General features: G+C 41.7%; 1 protein-coding gene across 10 annotated transcripts in view; it reads left to right on the top strand.

Moving 5' to 3' along the window:
- The first annotated feature begins 1320 nt into the window (after window positions 1-1320).
- Window positions 1321-21361, top strand: part of celf4 (CUGBP, Elav-like family member 4) — an 88792-nt gene continuing 68751 nt past the window's right edge. For 6 of the 10 annotated variants that reach the window (XM_086291793.1, XM_086291792.1, XM_086291789.1 and 3 more), the window contains exon 1: window positions 1323-2054. In XM_086291793.1, coding sequence (XP_086147919.1) covers window positions 1778-2054 — 277 coding nt within the window. In that variant the 5' untranslated portion in view covers window positions 1323-1777. Of the gene's footprint in view, window positions 2055-21361 lie in introns of all 10 variants that reach the window. The other 4 variants (XM_086291791.1, XM_086291790.1, XM_086291794.1 and 1 more) reach the window with 2 other exon arrangements.

Here is a 21361-nt window from a genome sequence, read left to right as displayed (position 1 = left end):
TATATTCAGCTGAGGTTTTGGTTACAGTGAATGTTCAAATCCACCGCCGTTGCACCTTCCCCGTGTAACGTCGCAGATTTCCGTTTGCGGTAGTTTGAATCAGATGATACTTGCTGTTATATAACAGAGGTTATTCTGTTTAGTCCGTTTTTATCACAGACATAAGCACGCCTTTAATTGGTGCATGCCTTCAATGGGAAATGTGTAAACACCTAACTCGCTCAAACTGTCAATTTTATAATGAAGGACTGCCAAAATAATCAGAATAAGGCCTCCGGTTTTATTTAAATTCAGATTTGTTGGTGCCTTCAGGCTCGTAAACTAAAACGATTTGATGAAGAAGCTGAGTGAATGTTTAGCTCATCAAATGATCAACAAATGATCAGGAAATATCTTTTTTCTTTCTTTTTTATGATTTTGAGCTCATTTCTGGTGTAAATGGAATCAAAATGTAGTCGCCCCCCCACCCCATTGTCTTCATTACCTGAAATAACCCGAATGGCTTTTTTTCTTCCTTTTTTTCTTCCTTGTGCCCCCTCTCTACGCCACTCGGCGGTGCTCACAGACTTCCCCTTTCTGAAAATGAAATAATCTATTCGGTGTGACTTTCGAAACGGCAGAAGAAAGTAATAATAATACGTAGTCTAAACCGCTGCAAAAAAAGCTGTGCTTGCTTTTGATAACAGCGAACAGTCGAAGCCGTGCGAGGAATTCTCCATTCGTGTATTTTTGAGCTTCGCCTGTAAGGCTGTGTTTCAGCACCACGGAGCTGTCCACCGTCCTGGAGCGAAGCGAGGATGCAGCGACTCGCTGCTGCTGCCGTCGAGGATGAGGAAGGTGGATGAAGGATATGCAGAGTGACTTAAGCACATAAAACAATAAATAAACCTCCGATTAACCGCAGACACCATCAATTTGTGGTCAATGTTTATTTTCACTTAATAGTAGGTACATTTCTGAAAATAGCTGTACGGCTTATTACTCCTGATAAAAACTGTGTGTGAGAGAGTCTTTGTCTGTGTGTATCTGCGTGTGTGAGTGTTTGTCAGTCACCCAAGTATTGCATTCTTAAGTTCTTGAAAGTGTAGTTATTTGCTCTGAGTAGGAGCACAAAGGACCGTATTCTCTATATCTCTCTATTTATAGACCCTCTCCCCTCGGTGGAATGTACCATTGTCTACTTGCCGAAGAAAAGGGGGGGGACAGAAATATGCTGGGTTTATATATGCCGAGTTTAAAGCGCCCCCCCTTTATTCTAACCTCCCCTCTGTTCTGGCAGAGATCGAACCGACCCTGTTCGTTTAAACCGAGAAGACACCCTTACAGACTCCTCAATGCAAAAAAAATAAAAGGGTGCCAAGAAGCTGGGACGAAGGAACGTGGGTGTAAATAGACAGTGAACGCTCTTGGTCTCTCTCCCTCTCTCTCTCTTCTCTCTCTCCCTCCCCCTTCTTCTTCCCTCTCTTTCTCTCTCTCTTTTATGAAATCAATGAACGAGTTATTGGTTAGGACATAAATATAAGGAATCAAAGCCTCCACCGGGACCAACGGCACTGCGCGCTTTTGATATGCGTCTTCGCCAAATGCTTCATGTGTTTTCAAATCATTGTAAATACTGGCTTTGATAGGACGAGAGCGGAACCATCCCTGGTACGGCTTGGTCTCGGAACCAAATTTTGACCAAGACTTCCACCAGCTTTTTTCCAACGTAAAACGAGACTCCACCATTACCATCTGCTGCTGTTGTACCCATCCCAACTCACTGGCCGGTCCGAAGATGGCAACTTTAACCAACGGGCAGGTGGACGGCACGGTGCACGGTGTTGGTGTGGTCTCCGCCAGCACGAACGGGCTCGTGAACGGATTAAACCACAGCCACAGCCCGGCGGGATGCCCGGCCACCATCCCCATGAAGGACCACGATGCCATCAAACTCTTCATCGGTCAGATCCCCCGCAACCTGGATGAGAAGGACCTCCGGCCCCTCTTCGAGGAGTTCGGCAAAATCTACGAGCTCACTGTGCTCAAAGACCGCTTCACGGGCATGCACAAAGGTGGGTTATGCCCATATTCCCCGCGACACCTATGGCTCTATTTGTTTTTGCCAGAGTGAAATCTGTCACACGTTTGGTGAGAGCGGGGCGCCTGAATCATGCGGGATTTAATAGGTAGAGCAGCGCAATTGTTGGCCAATTGTTTCTATAGTGCTGGAGCTTGAATTACTTTTCTGCATGTTTATTCGCATTTTGTTTCATTTGTGGCACGTAGAGGGGGACATTATTTCCAGCGTCTGACTTGTCACTGGCTCCCAAAATCAGTGCTTCATTTTCTACCCTATTAAACACACATATGCAAGCATAAGAGTGTCACGAATCGGGAGTCACGACGGCATGAATATGTGTGGGGGGTGATTTTTAGGAGGACCAATGTTCCTATAGTGTGCACGGGAGTATTCACACATCTAGTCCAGCGGTTGTAAACGTGCTTTCATTCACTCTGCTGAATCCTGATTATTAACCTGGTGTTTTCACGTTGCAATAGCAGGGAGGCTGTTTGATTGCCTCAAAGCAATACATTCTGTAAGTCGCTCAGTGTGTGTGTGTGTTGGGGGTTAGTTGGGTGGGGGTTGTGATGAGTTGGCGGGGGAGGAAGGGAGTGAGTGAGGGAGGGTGTGCGCGTGCACATGTACACGAACGTGTGCAACAGTGGAAGGACTATGAGCATGTTGTAATTTTGTGCAGCATTTAAGCCTTTGTCAGTGTTTCAGGTTTGGGTGATCGAAGTGATTCCCTCTTAAAAATAAAAATAAAAAGAAGAAATCGCACTAAAGTGGTGATTGCATATAGAGGTATTATTTTAACCAGTTTTGAAATATTCTAATCAAACACTGCCTTAATAGCTTTTTCTGTACCAACAATGACTGACCCTGTCAGGGTTGCCTTTGTTATAGAATTGACGACAGTGAATCATCATAAACTTTTGATGCAACAGTGTTATATACCCTTCTGGTGTAATATAAAGAATTGAAGTGCTCCAGCATGAATGATGGTGCCTTACCCTTGCATTTTATTTTCTACTCTCACGGGAATAGTCATTCTGTGGAAATCACCATCTAGTGAGAGGTCACAAATTGATCTGCTATACCTGCAGGACACATCGCAGGGTGAAAAGTAAGCTGCCACTTTTCAGGACCCCTCTCCTTTGCCTTTTAAGCCATCACCCCCCACCCTGAACCTTTGCCTCGTGCAAACAATGTGTGACATCCACCATGTGTCAGGAAATGATTATGATATACAAATAAATTCCAGAGGACAGAGAGTGTGTGCAGACATTGAGGGAACCAAAGAGGCAGGAGAAGAGGAGGAGGAGGAGGAGGGGGGTGTATCTTTTATTAATAGCCCAGCTGTAGTAGAGACTCCCTGTTGGACGGTTAATCACTAGTGGCCCCAGAACTATAGGCATGGCTCGCCAGCTGATTCTAAGAACTGTCTCCTAACTGCGATATACGGTCCTGCTTCCCAGGCTGAGCCCCCGCTTTCATTAGCGAGCCCCCGCTGTGCTCATATTTTAACTAGCTCGAGGCACCAGCTACTCCTTGGCTTACCAGCTCACTGGCTCACTGCGAGCTGTTTGAAGGCCGCGTTTCCCCCGCACCCTGAGGTTTCCGTAGAAGATGCCCAAATTAGCAGTAAAAGACAGTACATCCCACGGATAACGGGCAAAGTGACCGACTGTCGTCACACTGGGCTTATTGAACACTGCACAATATCGCATGAACTAGGTACAGTAAGCCATCACAGGAAGATAAATGCAGTTCGCAAATATTAAAATATATATACGAAGAACCTGTTTTCTAAAGAGATCACCATTACTGATCTGCAGAAATGAAAGTGAAATTAATCCATGTGAACGAATTTGATAGCAGTTTTATGTATGAACACATTTGAACTGGCTTTCAAGCTGCTACGCTTCCCTGTCAGCTTTTCCGCATATGTGTGGCTCTCCCCTTTCCTTTCAGTTTCTTCAGACTGTTTGCATTTGTCCTCTTACAGAATAGAGAGCATCAAGCTGAGGGCATGATGACCCTTTAAGGTGTGAAATGCTCCAGTGGAGTGAAGTCTATAGAACTGTCCAGCAGAAAAGTCCTCTTCCATCTTTTCTCCTTTTCATTAACTCTGCTTGATTCCATTCATTCCTTCCCTTCCTTCGCTCTTCTTTTCTCTTCACTTTATGCACTGACACCTTGTGTGTTCAGTGACAGTGCATCTTGTTCTGTAATGGTTGTGGTAGTACAAAGCCCCAGCTTGAACCACAGATTGTAGATGATCGACTGCCATTTACTTTACAATTTTGTTCTACCTCTGCTTTTCCATGTAGCACGTAGCTGGTAACTGTTATTGTTAACATGGTAATGCCTTGTCTGGGGATACTTTTGTGTTCATTTAACGTTACTCACAGAGACATGGCATTTTAACAAAGACCTAAGCATGGTTTTCAGGGAGATAATACACAGCTTTTTCTGCTATGGCAGGAAATAAAAGACCCTCATCCTTTTCTGCTATACATCAACAGGCATAAAGAACAGCCTTTGCTATGGTAATGCTACCGCTGAAGAAAGCTACCCCTCTTATTGCTATTGTCAGCTGTGCCTGTGATACTATTGCCATAACCCTCCCCATAATGACCCCATGTATCATTAGTAATCTAGTCTTTAGGATTGTGTCCCCTTGGAATGGAGGGGAGGAGGGAAGCTTGGGACGGAGGTCGACAGAGCTTGGTAGCGGGTGCAGGGACACCAGTGCAGGCCTACATTCTCCCAATGATTTTATTTCTCTCCCCTCTGCGACTCAGCCATGCTAATAGAGGCCATTTATAATGGTCACCGGCTGCTGCTGCTGCTGCTGTTGCTGCTACCAAGCACAACGGGACGGCGAGCACAAAGAGCCAACCCTTTCTCTTTTCTCTGGCAATGCTGCATGGGAGGTGGAGATCCATTCAAGAAGAGCAGGTGTAGATGTGATTGCTAGCACTATTCATCAACCTGATTTCGTGTAATAATCACTGGGGCAATTGAGCTGTGATGATACGGGGGAGCACATTTAATAACCAAAGGTGTTATCTACTGTTTACTGTTGTCACATCATCACGCAGCATTGTATTTCTTGGCAAACCTTTATTGTCAGCATCTTTCTTTCCTCTTAGCAAACACAACTGTCACCAAGTTTGTTTTAGGGCCATTGTTTCATTTGGTGCTTATTTAATGTGAGTAATATATTTGTCCTTGGTCAAACTAAATACATTAGCAGCGGCTCTCGCCATAGGCTCCGACAGTTAAAGTAGTTACAAAGCTGGAGAGTTGCTCAAAGTCAAGGCAGGTGTTGAAAACTCATTTAGAGTTGGGCCAAATTGTCCGTTTTGACCTGGGAAGTGATGTAAGCGAGGCGCCACAGGTCTTTGGCCGAGACTACACCCTTTCATAAGGCTTTCTCAACTTACACAAGACACTACTAACCCAATGAAAAGAAATGGATTGGTTGTTAAACCATTTTATAAGTCCATCAATACTGCAGAAATTTATTTGAATATTTACGATGGAATATGATTGAAATCAAATAAGCAGAGATGTAGTGTAATGACCGACTGTAATCTTGTTTAAATTTACCCATACTGCAGATGCCTTATGCTGCAGATGGGGACTATAATCTGTGCAGGTCATAAAGGGAGTTATGGTTCTCTCGAATTCCCTCACTTTAGATATTATAGCTCTTTCACCTGAATCTGTCAGGCAAGCAGATTTAGAACAGAACAGCTCATTTGGCTTATCATTCTCAGTGAGGCCAGAAAGTCATGATGCCAGTAACATGAAAGGATCTTTTTTTTTTTTCAGGAAATTGTATGTTACAGGTTGTTGGATGCAAAAAAAAATTATTTATTTATTTTTATTTTTAAAAAATGGGGCAATAAAACCAAATTTAGCTTTGAACAAGAAAAAGAACGAAGTACGGGTGTGTGTTTTCGTCCTGCAGGTCTGCGTTAATGCAGCATGCGTTCCGGCCGAAAAATTTCACTCCGGTTGCATCATCCTCTCTGTGGGATCCTTCCCTCTCCTCCTTTCGCATTCAGTTTTGGATGACTGTGTGAGTGAGTGTGTATGTTTATGTGCTCCTTGTCTCCTTGGCCCGTGTTCCACTCAGCGCTGTTCAGAATGCACGCTCAGGTCTCACATTGTGCTCCAAATTTATGAAGACGCATCGATTTCGAGTGTTTCGTCAGGGAGAAAGGCAGCATGTGTCGTAGAGGAAGGCACTTCATACCAAAGTAAACTCAACAACCGGTGCCATACCGCGCCCACTGCCCTGGCAGAGCCCAGAACTGCCAAGCAACAAGAAGAAATCGAGAGGCGGAGCCAGAATGAGGAGTACAACGAGTCTAATTTGTCACGAGGACCGTTGTCAAACCAGTGCTGCCTCTGTTGTCCATTATTATTGGAGGGGACTGTCAGATGGGGGCTGGCTTATGGCCGAGCGGGGAGCCAGTTAGTCACACTGAGAGATGGTCTGACCAAGCCAAAGGAGGCAGTGCTCATGGAGCTTGTGCAAGGATTAGCATGCTAACAGCAGGTTTGGAGTTATGTGGCCTGTCAGAGAGGTGGAGCCCTCTGGCTCCCCTGACCTCGGCAGTCCTCTCATTAAACCACTGACCTTTACATACACAGAGAATTATGTAAAGAGAAGGCTGTGCACCTGCCTGTTCACCTCATTTCATGTCCTCAAGATTGATGCAAATCAACTGACACACACTAAGCATTCAACCTGCAGCAAACTTTCTTTTTTTATCTTTTAATAATTTTTGTTAATAACAACAGCATACTTTCTAATAACTGTTTCTTTCCTCCACTAACACAATGCACATCATTTTTGTATAATTAGAATTCAAAAATTAGAAACAACTGCCTTGTGGTTCAAACCTGTTCCACGTGATAAAGTTGTGGCCAACAGCGGTCAGTGGCGGTGACAGATGTTTCCAACACTTTTTAAGGTGACTCTTTGAAAAACTTGTATGTACATTATAAAAGCTTTCTTGTGTTTTGACAGAGTTAACCCAGGGCTGAGTTCAAATAAAGCATGCCTTAAATCTTTCAACAACATTTGGCTTTTTAGTTTTTCATAAAAAGATTGCTGAGATGCTTGCGCCACAATCTGCGTTTTTTTTCTGTCTTTGTTTCCTAATCTTGCTTTCTTATTGCTGTGTTCATTGCCCCCGTGTGCTTTTTTTTTCAGAGGATGAAAAAAAAACAACCTTTTTTTGACAAGTGCTCCTTGGAGAGGTAAATGTTTTCGGTTTTCAAGGCTCTTGCATCAGTTAAATATTATTGTGCTTTGTGGTAAATTTTTTAAAAGTTGATGCTTTGGGCCTCCTCAATCTTTTAGCTACCCTTAATACTACTTCAACGCCCCCTGCTTCAAGCACCGGTGGCCGATTGTGGAGATGGAGAATGCAATAATTTTGAAATGTTGGAAAGTCTTACATGTTTTTTTTGAGTTTCATTTTGTTTTGCTGCTGATTGTGTTCAAGTCTGCAGTGCTAATCATAGAGCTTCCTGTGAGGAAGAGCTTTGTTTTTCCTTTCAGCTTAATAAGGTTTCCTTCAGTTTTTCAAAATTTTAATGTATTTCGAAATGATAGAGATGATATATAAAAGCATTGTCATGGAGCTGCATGTATGCTAATATAAAAAAATATAATGTGTCTTTTTTCTTTGTTTAACTGTCTAGATTTTGCATTTAGTTTCATTTCTAGAATACTTATCTGTGGCATACAACTACACAGGCACTCCACTCTATATGTGGTTGTTGAGTGTAAAAGGTTTAACAATAGTTCCTTTTGTTCAGCAGTCAAAGGATTATGAATCTCTTCTGTTTTTGAAGTTAGAAGCTGGTGTTTTGCCTTTTCGATTAGAACTTCTGGCTCCTTTTATCAAGCTTTGCACAGTCAGGAGGCATTATGGTCGGAAATTTTATAATACACATATCTGTGTCTGTGCACCTGTGTATTTAAAGCGAGGTATATATACATTTTCTATATATATCTGTCATCTTTTTATATGCATACAGTTTAGAATTATGTGATCTGTGCGTATCAGCATACAAGAAAACACAGTGCCACATGTGCTTACAGTGCTGTGAGTTCAATCATAGCCACAGTAGCGCTCAAGAGTGACTTTTTTTAATGCTTACTAATATATCTTGGGTCCAAACCTGATTCAAAATCTCAGTATGCTCATAAAAACGGGCCCAGCTGCAGCTCTCTACTGCAGAGGCTTTCCACAAGGAAATAGCAGCATGACACAGCAGCAATATGAAAAATAGAACCAAAGTTTGTCACAGCCAACTGTGGCAATGGCCCATTAATGCATACCCTGCAAGCATTAATTCTTGTTACATATCCAAAGGACTCTCATTCCTTTCAGTCCCCGTTCAAATAGATTAATATTGTTTCTGTTTTGACCCTTTCTTATATTGTTCTCGAGGCTAAATTTGGTTTTAATATCACAAAAGCAAATCATTGCTACTACCTTGCAAACAGACACAGCTTTTTCAGACTGTAATGCATGTACTTTCAATTACCGTTTTAGCTCCTACAAGACTGTTTCATGTAGACTAAACAAATCATTCGGCTTTGGAGATTTATGCTTTATAGGAAGTTGAATTGATGTTTATTCTCAACCAAATTGCTAAGCATAACTCAAAGTGGCGTATCTAGGTCCATCTGCTAGGATATTCTAAGGCAGGGATTACATGAGCCGTGTGCTATCGTTGCACGCAGAAAACACCTCATGGGCTGTCAAGCATGTGTGACTTGTCAGGCCAGATGCATATTTAGCCTTCTCTGTATGCTTGCATACAACCTCATACGCTGCGCCATGACTGCCACATTTTGAGCGTCCCTGATTCCAATTCCGTTTCTTCCCATCTCCCTTCATGCCTATTTCATGCCCCCTCCAATTAAAAATGCACCACGTTGACTTGTAAAAGGAAGGTGGGAATGGAGGTTAGGGCTTTTCAAAGAGCCCCCTCAATTATTCAAAGGCAAGTTTGATTCAGAAAATGGAGGATGATTAATAAGTTATGTGGAAGTTTTCGAGGGTTTGGGTAGCAAATGTAGTGCAAGATGTTCTGACAAAACTAGGAAAAGCATCAACCAAACAGACATGTTTGTTGTAAATTAGGCTTGACAAGTTTTGACTTCCAGAGTTAGCCTCATATCAAAACTACTTGTTCTCTTTGTAATATATAAGTGTGGTTTCATGAGTTAGCTACTTGCTTCAGAAAAGATTTGTAACTGCTCAGTTTTCTGTTCGGGGAAAATGTGTAGTTTGCACAATCCTGAACGACATCAGCTTTGAATTTGTATATCAAATTTGTATTTGTTTCTGAATACCCACTGGGTCCATTTTCATTCCCTCCAAAATGTGCATTTTGCCATCAGATATTACCATTCAAATGATATTGGCATCACATTGAGGGAAAGTACATCAAGGCTTTATTCTGTCCTGCTGGTTGGAGAGCAGATAGACCAAAACATATCGCTGCAGAGGGAGATGGTGCAAGAGTGCGTAAAACGACAAGGAGCTCTAGACAGAGAGAGCGAGAGAGACTGGGAGAGAGAGCAGGAGAGAGGGAAGCAGAATTAGAGACATGTTGAAACAGGGATGATGTAAGAGAATGCGTGAAAAGAGGCAAGGGAGATCCATGGAGGAGAGCGCTTGGGTGGGGGGCTGCACACAAAGACAAAAAGAGAATATCAAGAGCCAGAGCGATATAAAAGAAGGAGAGCGGAGATTGTAAAGGAAGGTGCAGTCTAAAAATGGAGGCATGGAGAGATTGTTCAGTGACAGACACGGAGTGAGAAAAAGGAACGAAAGGGAAGACGGAAGGGGCTGAAAAGAAAAGACCGAAAAGCAGGGATGGGAAACGACAGGCAGAGATAGAAGTAAAAAGAGTGAGGGAGTCCCAGAGACAGATGTCGCCCTCGCTGGCCCCGGCAGATTGATAGCTCCTGGCCCAGTTCCATGCCAGGCTCTGACCCCTCTGTCCTCTGCTGTAATTTATAGGCTGCATTTTACCAGATTTAAGCACTACTCTGTGGCCATCATGGCTTGAGAAGGGAGAATGACCTTCCTGGGATGGGAGCAGAATTAGACCCCTGCAGCGCCCAGGTGCCCCAGGGGTAAATAAGGAAGTGCCCTCCATATTAGCATGATCTCTGACAACATGTTAATTGGACTTGTATACTTGTCAGTGGTGTGTGTGTCTGTTTGTGGATTTTCCTCACATGCTACTTTTTGAAGTTTGATCTTGACTGCTATTTAAAGTTGCTCACGTGAGGGTGCAGCTGCGTAGGTCGCTTGTGGACAGAAACAACTTTTTACTGCATTACAGAGGTTTTCTATTGTCACTGGCATGCTTCAGCTGTGTTGCATCAAAATTGAATGCAATATGCATTTCATCTCATGCAGCAGAAATCCTGGACAACCCAGGATTTTTTTTTTCTTTTTCTGAAAGAAGTTCAAGTGCCAAAAGTAACAAGAGTAAAAATTTACAAACTTCTTCCTTTTTTTTTGTAATGCAGATGTTTCATTTTAGTTTGGAACTGACTAGCTGTTAAAGCTGAAGAACCACCAGATCTTTCTTTATGGAAAAATTAGTTGAAATCTGTATTTGCTGTACTGTGTAAAATTTGTGCAACTTATTGCTTCTGTGCAACTTATTGCTTAAAAGTGTATTGTGCAATTTATTTAAGGTTTTCAGGGGGAAAGAAATCACAGTGGTCTCAAAAACTCACAAAAACTCTGGTATCAAATATGTAACTTGTTGTTATAGGGTTAAATAACAAGTTAACAAGCTGGGACGTGGGATTTGCCTGCAATCTAAAGCCCCCTGTCAAACATAGCTGCCTGGAAAAAATAACCGAGCGTTCGTGTTCATCACATGTAAGCTGATGTAGAAAATATATTTTATGGTCTTTAATAAGAAGGTTCCATTCCACAAATCTGCACCTCAAAAAGGAGGTTTGAACTTGCATGGACTTATGAAGCGTATTAGCTCACGCCTTTATTTAATTTGGCTTTAATTAGAAGCAGACTGTTGGTGCAAATTAAGTGAAAAAGACTCTGTGAAACTTTGTATTGTGGTTCTTGCAAAGCAAATATGGTGCGTGTGTGTGTGTGTGTGTGTGTGCGTGCGTGCGTGCGTGCGTGCGTGTGTGTGTGTGTACATGCACATCTGGAGCGTGCCCCCTTGTAGACTAACTTGGCTGGCTAGCTGGTGGGCTCAGCTGGGTTTGTGCTTGGCCATTCAGAACACTACCTCAATGCACAAATCAGCCCAGGGAATGATCTGGACAGAAAGCCTTCAGCAAATTATTACAGATTTGCAATTTAATGGCTTCGGAGGTCTCTCCCAGCCCCACACAGGTTCCCAATGAGACAGAGCCTATTAGTTTGGTCCTTTAATCACAGAACAGGAGATGGAACCCTGGCCAAACCTATACATAGCCTGCTTCACTTGGTGTGGAATGATTTCATGGGGTTTATAGATAGAGACAGTGAAGTCTGTGTGTGTGTGAGAGTGTGTGAGCACTGGGTAGTTGATAAGCTTTGCTTTCCCCGGAGCAACAGAAGTGTGTGTGTGTGTGTGTGTGTGTGTGTGTGTGTGTGTGTGTGTGTGTGTGTAGCAGAGAGAGAGAGAGAAAAGTGTTCTTACTTTATAGACTGTTCATCAATACTGTAAGGACGCAGTGGGCAGCAGCAATTAATTTGGCATTGGCTTTACCTAAAGCTAACAAAAACTTTCCCAGTAGTTTAGAAGAAATGTCAAACTAGTGGTAGAAATCCATAATAACCATCAGTAATAAATAGTAAACTGTTAACTGAACTCAAGTGAACAGTTATTTCACAATTACCAAACAGTATATTCACTAGTCATTTGTAGTGTTACAGTTTATGCCTTTTATAAGACAAAGGTTCAGTCATGTGAATTTCCTCAACATCATTTTTATGTCCATTAAAGCAGGTGTTATAAACCTAGGTGTTATTATTCATTATGATTTAATTGTATACAGCAATGAAAAGTAAGTGACATACTCAGTTTACCATTGATTGTTAGTCATTGATTAAAAGTTACCAAATTAGTTTGTCTGTGAAGGTTCTCAGTCATCCAGGTCATCGTAGTCAAAGGAGCTTCAGACGCTTTTCGTTGCAAGCTCCTTTGACCAAATTAGTTTGCATTGGCATTTTCTGAAAACGTTTCCATCCAAACATTTTTTATTCTCATGTGTAAAAGATACTGAATTCTGTCTAATATTTTTTATACAAGGGAAAACATTTTGAAACTTATCTTAAAAAGAAAACAGCAAAATGTAAAATGTTCACTGAGCAGATTTGCTGTTCACAGCATCCATAGAAATGCAGTTATGTTTTGAGGTGATGTTCTCGCTGACACACCTCAGTGTGTGTGTACTGCTTTAGGCTTTCAAATCCATTTCCAAAACCCAGATTTTATTTGCAGTTTATTAGATTTAGGTTGAAGAGGTTTAAGCTCCCATGTTTTGGGAAATTAGAATTTTACTTCGGAAGATATTCATACAGAATGAAACAATGCATTTAGATAAAGGCGTAGCTTTAACGGCGATACTATTTGTTACAGATAAATGGCTTGTGTTTCAGAGGGCGCTTGAGACTTTTCCCATAGCCATAGTTGCCCTGATTAATGTGCCATCGATGCAAAATGTAAAAACTATCACTCCAATCTGCCTTTCAATGTCCCAATTTGTCCAAGAGGAAGCCAAGCTTTCTAAATGAGCTGGATAAAAGTGACTGCCAAAGGGGATGAATATATATAATTATCTGCGGCTGGAGCGCCAACAAAGGGACTTTGAAAATCAACTTTGTGCGCCAAAGGCTTCATTAGTCTGACGACAACAAAATGTCCCCTTAACTTGCAGGCGGAAAGACACAGGTATCTGCAAAGCTATTAAAAGCCAGCAGTCGCGCAGCCTTGTGTAGCCCAGCCACTATCTGTTTGGGATTAGAAGCTGTTTAATGCGCTAATGTTAATATGCTAATGTGTTAATGTTATGTTAGTGAATTATTAGGTGATTTAAGAAATGGCTGGCTGCTGTTTTGTTGGTCTTACGCACTGACACGTTAGAAAGGATGGATAACTGTGTTTACTTTGTATATGGAAATCCCTGAGTGTCTTTCATCTGTCCTTCCTATAGCGACTAGTGGTCCATGTTAGCTTTGCAAACATCTTAATTGTGTTAAATGAAGGAAAAAGGGGGGAAGATTAAAAGCCATTAATGTGTGTTGTGTGAGGATATGCTATTCCCGGGACAGTGCTTTTGTTCACTTTGCCAAAGCAGAGCAGAGAGTTTCACCTTGAAACTCAATGCACACCAGAATCATTGTCATTGTGCCTACCTAAACCACTGCTGTCTCTCATTCTCACTGTCAAACTTGCTTTGCTCGTCTTTGCATTTCTTTTTGTGATTGCCTCTCTCCATCCTTCTTACTCTCTTTGTACGTCTCTCCCATTTTCTCTCTGTCTCTCTCGTGCTTTTCCCTTTGTAGCCCGGTTTCTCTTCATTGCTCTCCCTCTCTCTGTCTGTCTGTCTAAGCGTCAGATAATCTCACTGGGGGAGACTTTAGAGGACTCTCCATCTGTGTATAAATAGCTCTGGATGAATTATTGAGGGACCTGGGGTTGCTAATAATCCCGCAGGACCCATCTGACAATGACACAGAAGATGGAGGGAAAACAATTACGCAGGCTTTCTCCTTCAGAAGAGTGGGAATGGGGATGGGGGGAGGGGGGGAACTCCGCGGCCTCTGGGAGCCTCCTCACGGGGCCCAACATCTTGGCTAATAAACCCAATTAAGTCTCCAGAATCAATCGGAGCCCCGGGGGCGTCCTCTCTCTTCCTTCCCCGGACGGTGTGCAACAACAGGAAGTGTAATGATTCATGTTCCCCCTTCTGCATTTGGATCGTCCTCTCATCTCCATCTTGCAGGTTGGCAAGGCGGACGGGACAGGACAGGATGTCCGCTGAGGCAGGATAATAGGACAGGGAGAGGAAAGGAGAAGAGAGAGGCAGGTGGAGTGGCGAGGAGCTCAGAGGAATATTAATGGGAGTCTTTATCCTGTAAGTGTTTTACCAGGGGGATGAGACATGGGACCACTCCCATGACAGAATTCACTTTGTCTTCTTAGTGATACATGATTCATCCGGAGATGGATTCTTGATTAATCAGCTTTGCCTGGTCCTTGTCTGACTGTTGACCCTCTATCTATCTATCTATCTATCTATCTATCTATCTATCTATCTATCTATCTATCTATCTATCTATCTATCTATCTATCTATCTATCTATCTGTCTGTCTGTCTGTCTGTCTGTCTGTCTGTCTGTCTGTCTGTCTGTCTGTCTGTCTGTCTGTCTGTGAAAAAAGCATAATAAACTTTGCTGAAGTCTGAATGTTGAATTTATGTTCAGTTAATTTCAGTCAGTCAGTATCCCCATTCAAATCCACACAGCAACTTTTGAACATGTTAATTTTAGATCCATTAAGCGAGTGCAGCGTGAGCAGGTGTGACTCATGTTTCGTGTTTCACTGTCAGTTTTTTCCAACTAAGAAAAACCTACAAGTACCATTTCATAACAAAATCTCTTAGTAAAGCAGACTACAGATGATGAAAAAACATTGTGCACACAACTGTCACACACACTGGGCCGGTATAGTCTGTCTCTTAATGGTATTTATACACAAGAAACCAAAAAATCACCATCACCATCTATAAATCCTATACTGCTGTGTAGTGCTGTTTTTGAAGGAGCGTTTTGGTGTCCCACAGTAGTCCAAACACTCCTTAAGAGGTTTTTCCACTGACTAAAGTATAATATTCCCATATAATACATTGAACTATAGTAACATGAGCTCAAAAATGCCCATTTGTTATCTGTCCCACATTGTTTTATTAGTCTCTGCCTCAATAAATTTCCCACAGTGACTGACCTGGTATGTCCGGGTTCAGACTTTAAGTTCGTCATAGGAGTCACTGCAGTTTTAATAATTCATATAATGAAAAGCTAAAATTAGTCCCCCCCCAAAACATTTCCTGACAAAATGGCAGCGGCAGGATGGGAGTGAGGTGATTCGTCTGCCTGGATTTTTGGGACATTTAACGTCTGTGTTTTGCCATCAGGGGAGCTTTTAACAAGCTCATACAAGTGGGTGTTGGAGCATCCATGTTTCATGGGATGCACTCAGAGTGAGTGCTGTTTAAGAAGGTATTTTATTTTGTGCTATGAGAGCTGAAGCATCACATGCGTGCCTTTTCTGTGCACGCCTCACGTCATGCGATTGTATGAATATGTGGACGTTTTCAGTGCACTCGGGATAAGGGGGGGGAGTGGAGGTTGAGTGAGGGTTGTTGCAACTCTGTGTGTGTGTGTGTGTGTGTGTGTGTGTCTGTGGGGGCAGAGGGAGTTGACACTGTCCTAATGATGCATTTTCTACTCCATTGATTCAATGGCTGTGCTCTCCACTAAATCCTTCACATGCAACACATTAAAGCTGGCCCTTTTTCCTCCTTCACCGATCGATTAGCACAGCTTAGAGACGGCAACTCTGGCAAGCAGGGCGAGAGATGGGACTTGTTGTCTTCAGGGACTTACGCGCACACAAACACAAGCACAAACCATTTAAAAGTTCTCATTGTTTCTCACGCATGTATGTCACAATCAAAACAAAAGAAACAAACGAAAAAGGCTTTTTATTCATCTTTAGTTGTAATGTTAGAAGGCATCAGGTCAGCTCATCGTTACTCCCAGCTCATTACATACTGATGCATCGCTGTTCACTGTTCCTTTACTGTCATTGGTTTTTAATATCCAAAGTAGAAAAGCATTGAAGCATAGAAAGGTTAGATTAGGAGTCGGTGCTATAAATCAGATGGCCTTCAACCCTAAAAAGAACACATGAAAACAACCCTTTAACCACCTTAACCAGATGTTAAAAGGCAGACTCCCATCTGCTGCTTCTCCTGCGTATCCTTGGAGACGCTGACAAGTCCCATGACAGTGACAATCCCAATCATTTTCCTACAGTGTCATACCGCTTAGATGTGTAGGGACTTCTACTGAAGTCTAAAACACTACCCCGCTCATTGAAAACGATGTTGCATCGAGGGAAAAACGTTTTTAGTTTGCATGAATCTGTAATGTCGATTGTTTTTGTCTCCCTTTATTATCCCCCTAAAGGTACCACATTGAAATGTAAAGTTACCTGGTTTTCAAAGCTTCTATTATCTGAAATAAGGTTGTTTTTATTCCCACATCTTTCAGGGCAATCTGGGAGTAATTTATTCTGGGTATTTTTCACTGTGCTGCTTAAAATTCACATTCAAACCATGAGCAAGCTTTGATTTGCCTTGATGATTTAACAGTTTTGCAGAAAATGCCCAGTTATTAAAATTTATTTTACACCCCGAGTCAATCAGAACTTAGTATTCACACAGAATACAGTATAATGACTTTTATTTTACGATCTTCATATCCTCATCTCCAAAAGTAATTTAGTTACAACCGGAGTCCCCTTTATTGTTCAAAATGACTATGTCCTGCACTTTTAAGAATGGAAAAAAATATAACAGACGTACAGAAGTGCCGTCCCTCAGAGATTCATCCATCACCTGGTTATTAACATTTGCTCTATCTATTCCTGCTCTCTGCTTCCCTCAGTGGTACGCTTGTTGTGCGTTTCTATATTATGGATTCTTCCAGTTCCCCCCAAAGAGAGGGCTGAGGGATCTGCATATAGCTGCCTATGGGAGAGCTGAGACTGCTATTACACTCTATTACAAATGAATTCACCTCCTCTTTCATAACACTGCCCCTTAGTTCTGCCTCACTCTGCTGAAATAATATCATAATCAAGACCAACATTCATTCGTCCCCTGAAACAACTCCTGAACTTTTAAGGCCTCTTTCACGCAGTGAAAAAAAAAGATGCTCGATTTGAGCAACTGAGTTATTTTTTTCCACTCGTACACTCAGTTCTGTTCTCTGAGCTCGTACTGTGGGCTTCAAAGTGCTTTTTTTTTTTTTTCATTTAATCAGCGATTACAGCAGCCAATTAAAGATTTTAAGACGATACAGGAGAAAGTTGGCGTGTTCCCGGAGACCTTGGCTGTGTCCCCTAAAATAGCCTCTATCCTCTGTCTCTTTCTTCCTTGGTGAGTAATGATCTGAAAGGTCAGCAAAGGTGAAGGGGATATGAGCGGCTGCTGCTCACTTTATTGAATTACTATTCCTCGCAGAACCAAAAGTGAGGGGGCTTGTCTGGGCTTTTACGTTTCGATATCAGATTTACTTGGAGATATGTGACTTTTTTTCCTTTTTTTCTCAAGTCTGCCACTTTAAGTCATCCTAAACATTTCCCTGTATACATATGCATTAGAGAAATGGCGAGAATGATTCTGCAGCGAATAAAGATAAGATGGGAATATAGCTATAGAGACATGGTTTTAATAGCTGTGTTTATTTTTTATTTTTTTAAAGCAGTTTTTTTCCTCTGCATTGCAAGTATTAACTTTACTCTTTTAATTTTATTGCATTTGAAAACCAGATACAGACTGAATAGCAATTGTATGGCTCATACCGAGTGTCCCAGTTACAGCAGTACAAGGGCAACTGTATCGTTGAGAAACTCTTTTAATATAACACTTATTAGTATTCCACTTTTGCACTCAGTGCTACTCATTTTCACCATACGACTAAAAGACCAAGGCTTTATATGCCATTTCTCTGAACACAATAAGTCAAGAATTTTTGTCTTTACTCTGACCCATTTCAAGAGTGAATTGAAGAGCGTTATCTAAGCCTCAGCACTCACAGAAATCCAGTCAGAACGTTCTTGTCTTAAGGTCAATCTTTTAAAAAGGAGAAAAAAAACATTCCTCTGTTTATTGAGCAAAGTCTGTCCTTGGTCAACCCTTTCAGGTGAAGATAAGTGCTAACAGAAGTGAGGTAGGGGGAGACGTGGAGATTTCTATTGACTGACTGAAATTGGACAGCCTCAAACAAAGTTTCATGCCAAAGTTTTTCAAGGCAGAGTTCCAGGGATTTCAGCTGTGCCGTGGATAAAGCTTTTTAATGCTATTGACTCTTTTTAGGCTCTTACCAAGTTGTTCTGAAATATTTAAATGATCACTGGGAGTTTCTCCTCATCTGTAGCTGGGAATAAAAGGAGGGAGAGAGAGGGAGAGCGAGAGGAGGGAACTTTTTATGTCCGCCTTTTACAATCCCTGAATTAATAGGCAGAAGATAATTAGAGAACTCTGTACAATAACATTGTCCCTCAAGTTTTTTAGTCTTGGGTGGCATCAGGCAGTGTATGCTGGTAAAAAGTGATTCATGTGTCCGGTAACAGTGCTGAGCACTAATTCATTAGTCCTTTTAATTTTAGTAGGATTATAATTAGTTTCAAAGGAGAATTTGAAGAATGGTGTGTCCCCAACCTGGGCCATGGATGTCACAGAGATCACGGTCGCTATATTGTTTCTGGGAATCTGAGGGTTTTAATTACCTTTACACCCAGTTTACACGTTAAATATGTCGACAGTCTTTAGTTATTAAAAAATAAATAATGAAGTAGCATATAGATACATTTTTAGTATTTGTTTAACATTTGTTCGAATTGCTATAGCATGGAGGTTAGCTCTGGTGCCTCGTAGCAAGAAGGTCTTGGGTTCAAATCCACCATCTGTCCTGAGCCTTTCTGTGTGGAGTTTGCGTGTTCTTCCAATGTCGCATGAGTTCTCTCCAGTTACTCTGGCATGCTCTCACAGTCCAAAGACACACAGTTGGTGGAGTTAATTGGTGATTCTAAATTGCCCATAGGTGTGGTTGTCTATAGTAGCTGGGACCCTGAATTAGATAAGTGGATCAGAATGGACTGGTGAACTGATAAATCTATGTTGCTACTTACTAACGAGGTAAACTGTTAGATTGGATGAAATGGCAACATATGTACGTCTACATGTAACATACCACATCCTCAAAACCAGGAAAGGTTGTGTGGATTCCTTCTATTTAAAAAAAAGTTAGCAACAGATTACAGCACTTAGCTCCTCGTGAGCTAAAATATAACCCAAAAAAATCAAATATCTGATTTGCATAACACAAGTTGGATTGAAGCACTCGTTTCAAATCGGGGGTAATGTTAGCCAAAGTCCTGACTTGATACTCGGCATCAGTCATTGAAATGAAGCTTAGCTTAATAAGGAGAATCTGTTTCCATTCAAATGTGCGCATTACATGTTTGAGCAATTCTCCTCTTCACTGCCACTTTCCCACTTCCACTTTACTGTCAAAGTCACTGCAACTTTGCGGTCCAATGATTTTCTTGCCCTCTTATCCAAGACGATCAGTCCACCATCCCTATTCTCTCTGCACATAGCTCTTCTGTCTTCCTGCCTTTCAACTGTCTTTGCATTCCGCTCCATCTCCACCTCATCCTGGATAATCAGAGAGTAACACGAAGTCTCCATCAGCCATCTGCTTACCCTGCTCCATCACCAGCATCTAGACTCTGGGGTCCTGTCCCATTTCCTACTTTTGTTCAGGACACCGCTCTGCTATGTTGCATTATCGGTATCTAATCGCTAAACTCCTCTAGATTCATATATAATGTATATACAGGATAATGTTCTTTGGTATGAATGATCCCTCCTCGTTGAGTTATCTTTTACAACAGAATGTTTAAACAAACAATGAATCAGTCCCATTGGCAACTTGTTGGGCAACCCATTGGCAAAGGCAGCTCATCAAATTTGGGTTTTCCAAATCAACAAGGTCAAAGCTCCATGTGGTCCAACACAGCTGTCGTTTAAATAAGGTCTGGTGATGGCAGATTTCTTTCTTCTTCCTCCACCAGAAAGTATTCAGCCTCCACCATTCCCCTGCTGCTTTCTTTCATCTTCTCTCATTTCCTTCCCCATATTTCTCTCTCTCTCTCTCTTTCCCTCCCTCCCTCTTTCGCTGTCTCTCGCTCGTTTTCTGTTTCTCTCCCTCTCAGTGGGTGTGTGTCCCTTTAGGGTGTCTGCTGCAGTTGAGATAAGAAGCGAGTGTAGGACACAGGGGGATGGTGTTCACAGAAGCTAGGTGATCTTATCTACTCTCTCTCCCTCTCCGTCTCTTACCGAGCATCCCTCGCTGTTCTGTTTTTCCTCTCTGCTGTTCTCCTCCCCCTCTTTCTTTTTGCCCTTCTTTCCATCTTCCATCGTCTCTCTCTCTCCTCTCCTCTCACACACACACGCACACATACATTCTCTCAGATCCCCCTCTGCGCTGCTGTTGATTTGAATTTGAAGTGATGGGAAACCAAATTGGCAGCATTGACAGCAGAAACAAACAGCTTATCTCTCTCTCCTGGGCCAATATGGATCTTAGTCAGATACTAGAGCTGCTGCCAGCATCTGACTTGTGACAATGATGATAAATTGAACATTTGTTGACTGTCACTTTTCATGTGTGTGTTGGCGTGCATGCGTATGTGTTTGTGTATTTAGTCATGTTAGAGCATCCATCTCTCATACGTGAGTGGATCTAAATAAATGTACTTAGCACATCTTTCATTTTCTTCTATATTACAGTATGCTCTACTTAATACGAGACAGCTATAATATGTAGCTATTTCCAGGTTAAGTTTTAATGTACAAAATGCACAGTGATCACACGGGTTAATATGTAGTAATCCAGCATGTCTTTGGTTGCTTTTACTCTCAGAGTTACATCTGCTGTTGTGATTGGGTAGATTATAAAATGTGGGGAAGGCAGGTGCATTTGAATAAATGGAAATTATGATTTCATAAATAAAATAGATTTACATTTTGTTTTTGTTTGGGAATAAAATACTAAGTGGTGTATTTTATTGGTGATTAGATCACCTAGTTCCTCCACTCTGCATGCCAAAGTGTCTTTGCAGGCAAACAAATACATAACTAACATTATGCAGCCTGTCTTCTAATGTTGCACATTCTGTTCTATATACAGTAAATGCAATTCATCACTGTGGGTGTGAAACAGTCAAAACTTTCTGGGAACCTCTGGAGCAAACTGTTTAGCTGAAATATGAAATAATCTCCATATCTGCATCGCAATGTTACATATTCACACACTGCTAATAATTAAAAAATGTTAATGTAAAATGTCATCATGAGTATTTTAGCTTTTGCTACTTAGGTGTATTTTGTGAGTAAAAATTCATTTTTAACATTGCATTTCTGTTCTTGCTTAAAGT

The sequence above is a fragment of the Aulonocara sp. 'chitande type north' Nkhata Bay genome, linkage group LG5 (genome assembly GCF_057382095.1).
Source record: "Aulonocara sp. 'chitande type north' Nkhata Bay isolate Kocher_YH1m ecotype deep benthic linkage group LG5, A_spYH_male_GT1.1, whole genome shotgun sequence".
NCBI classification, from domain to species: domain Eukaryota; kingdom Metazoa; phylum Chordata; class Actinopteri; order Cichliformes; family Cichlidae; genus Aulonocara; species Aulonocara sp. 'chitande type north' Nkhata Bay.
The sequence above is the reverse complement of the archived record's forward strand: the minus strand, read 5'-3'. Positions and strand labels throughout refer to the sequence as shown.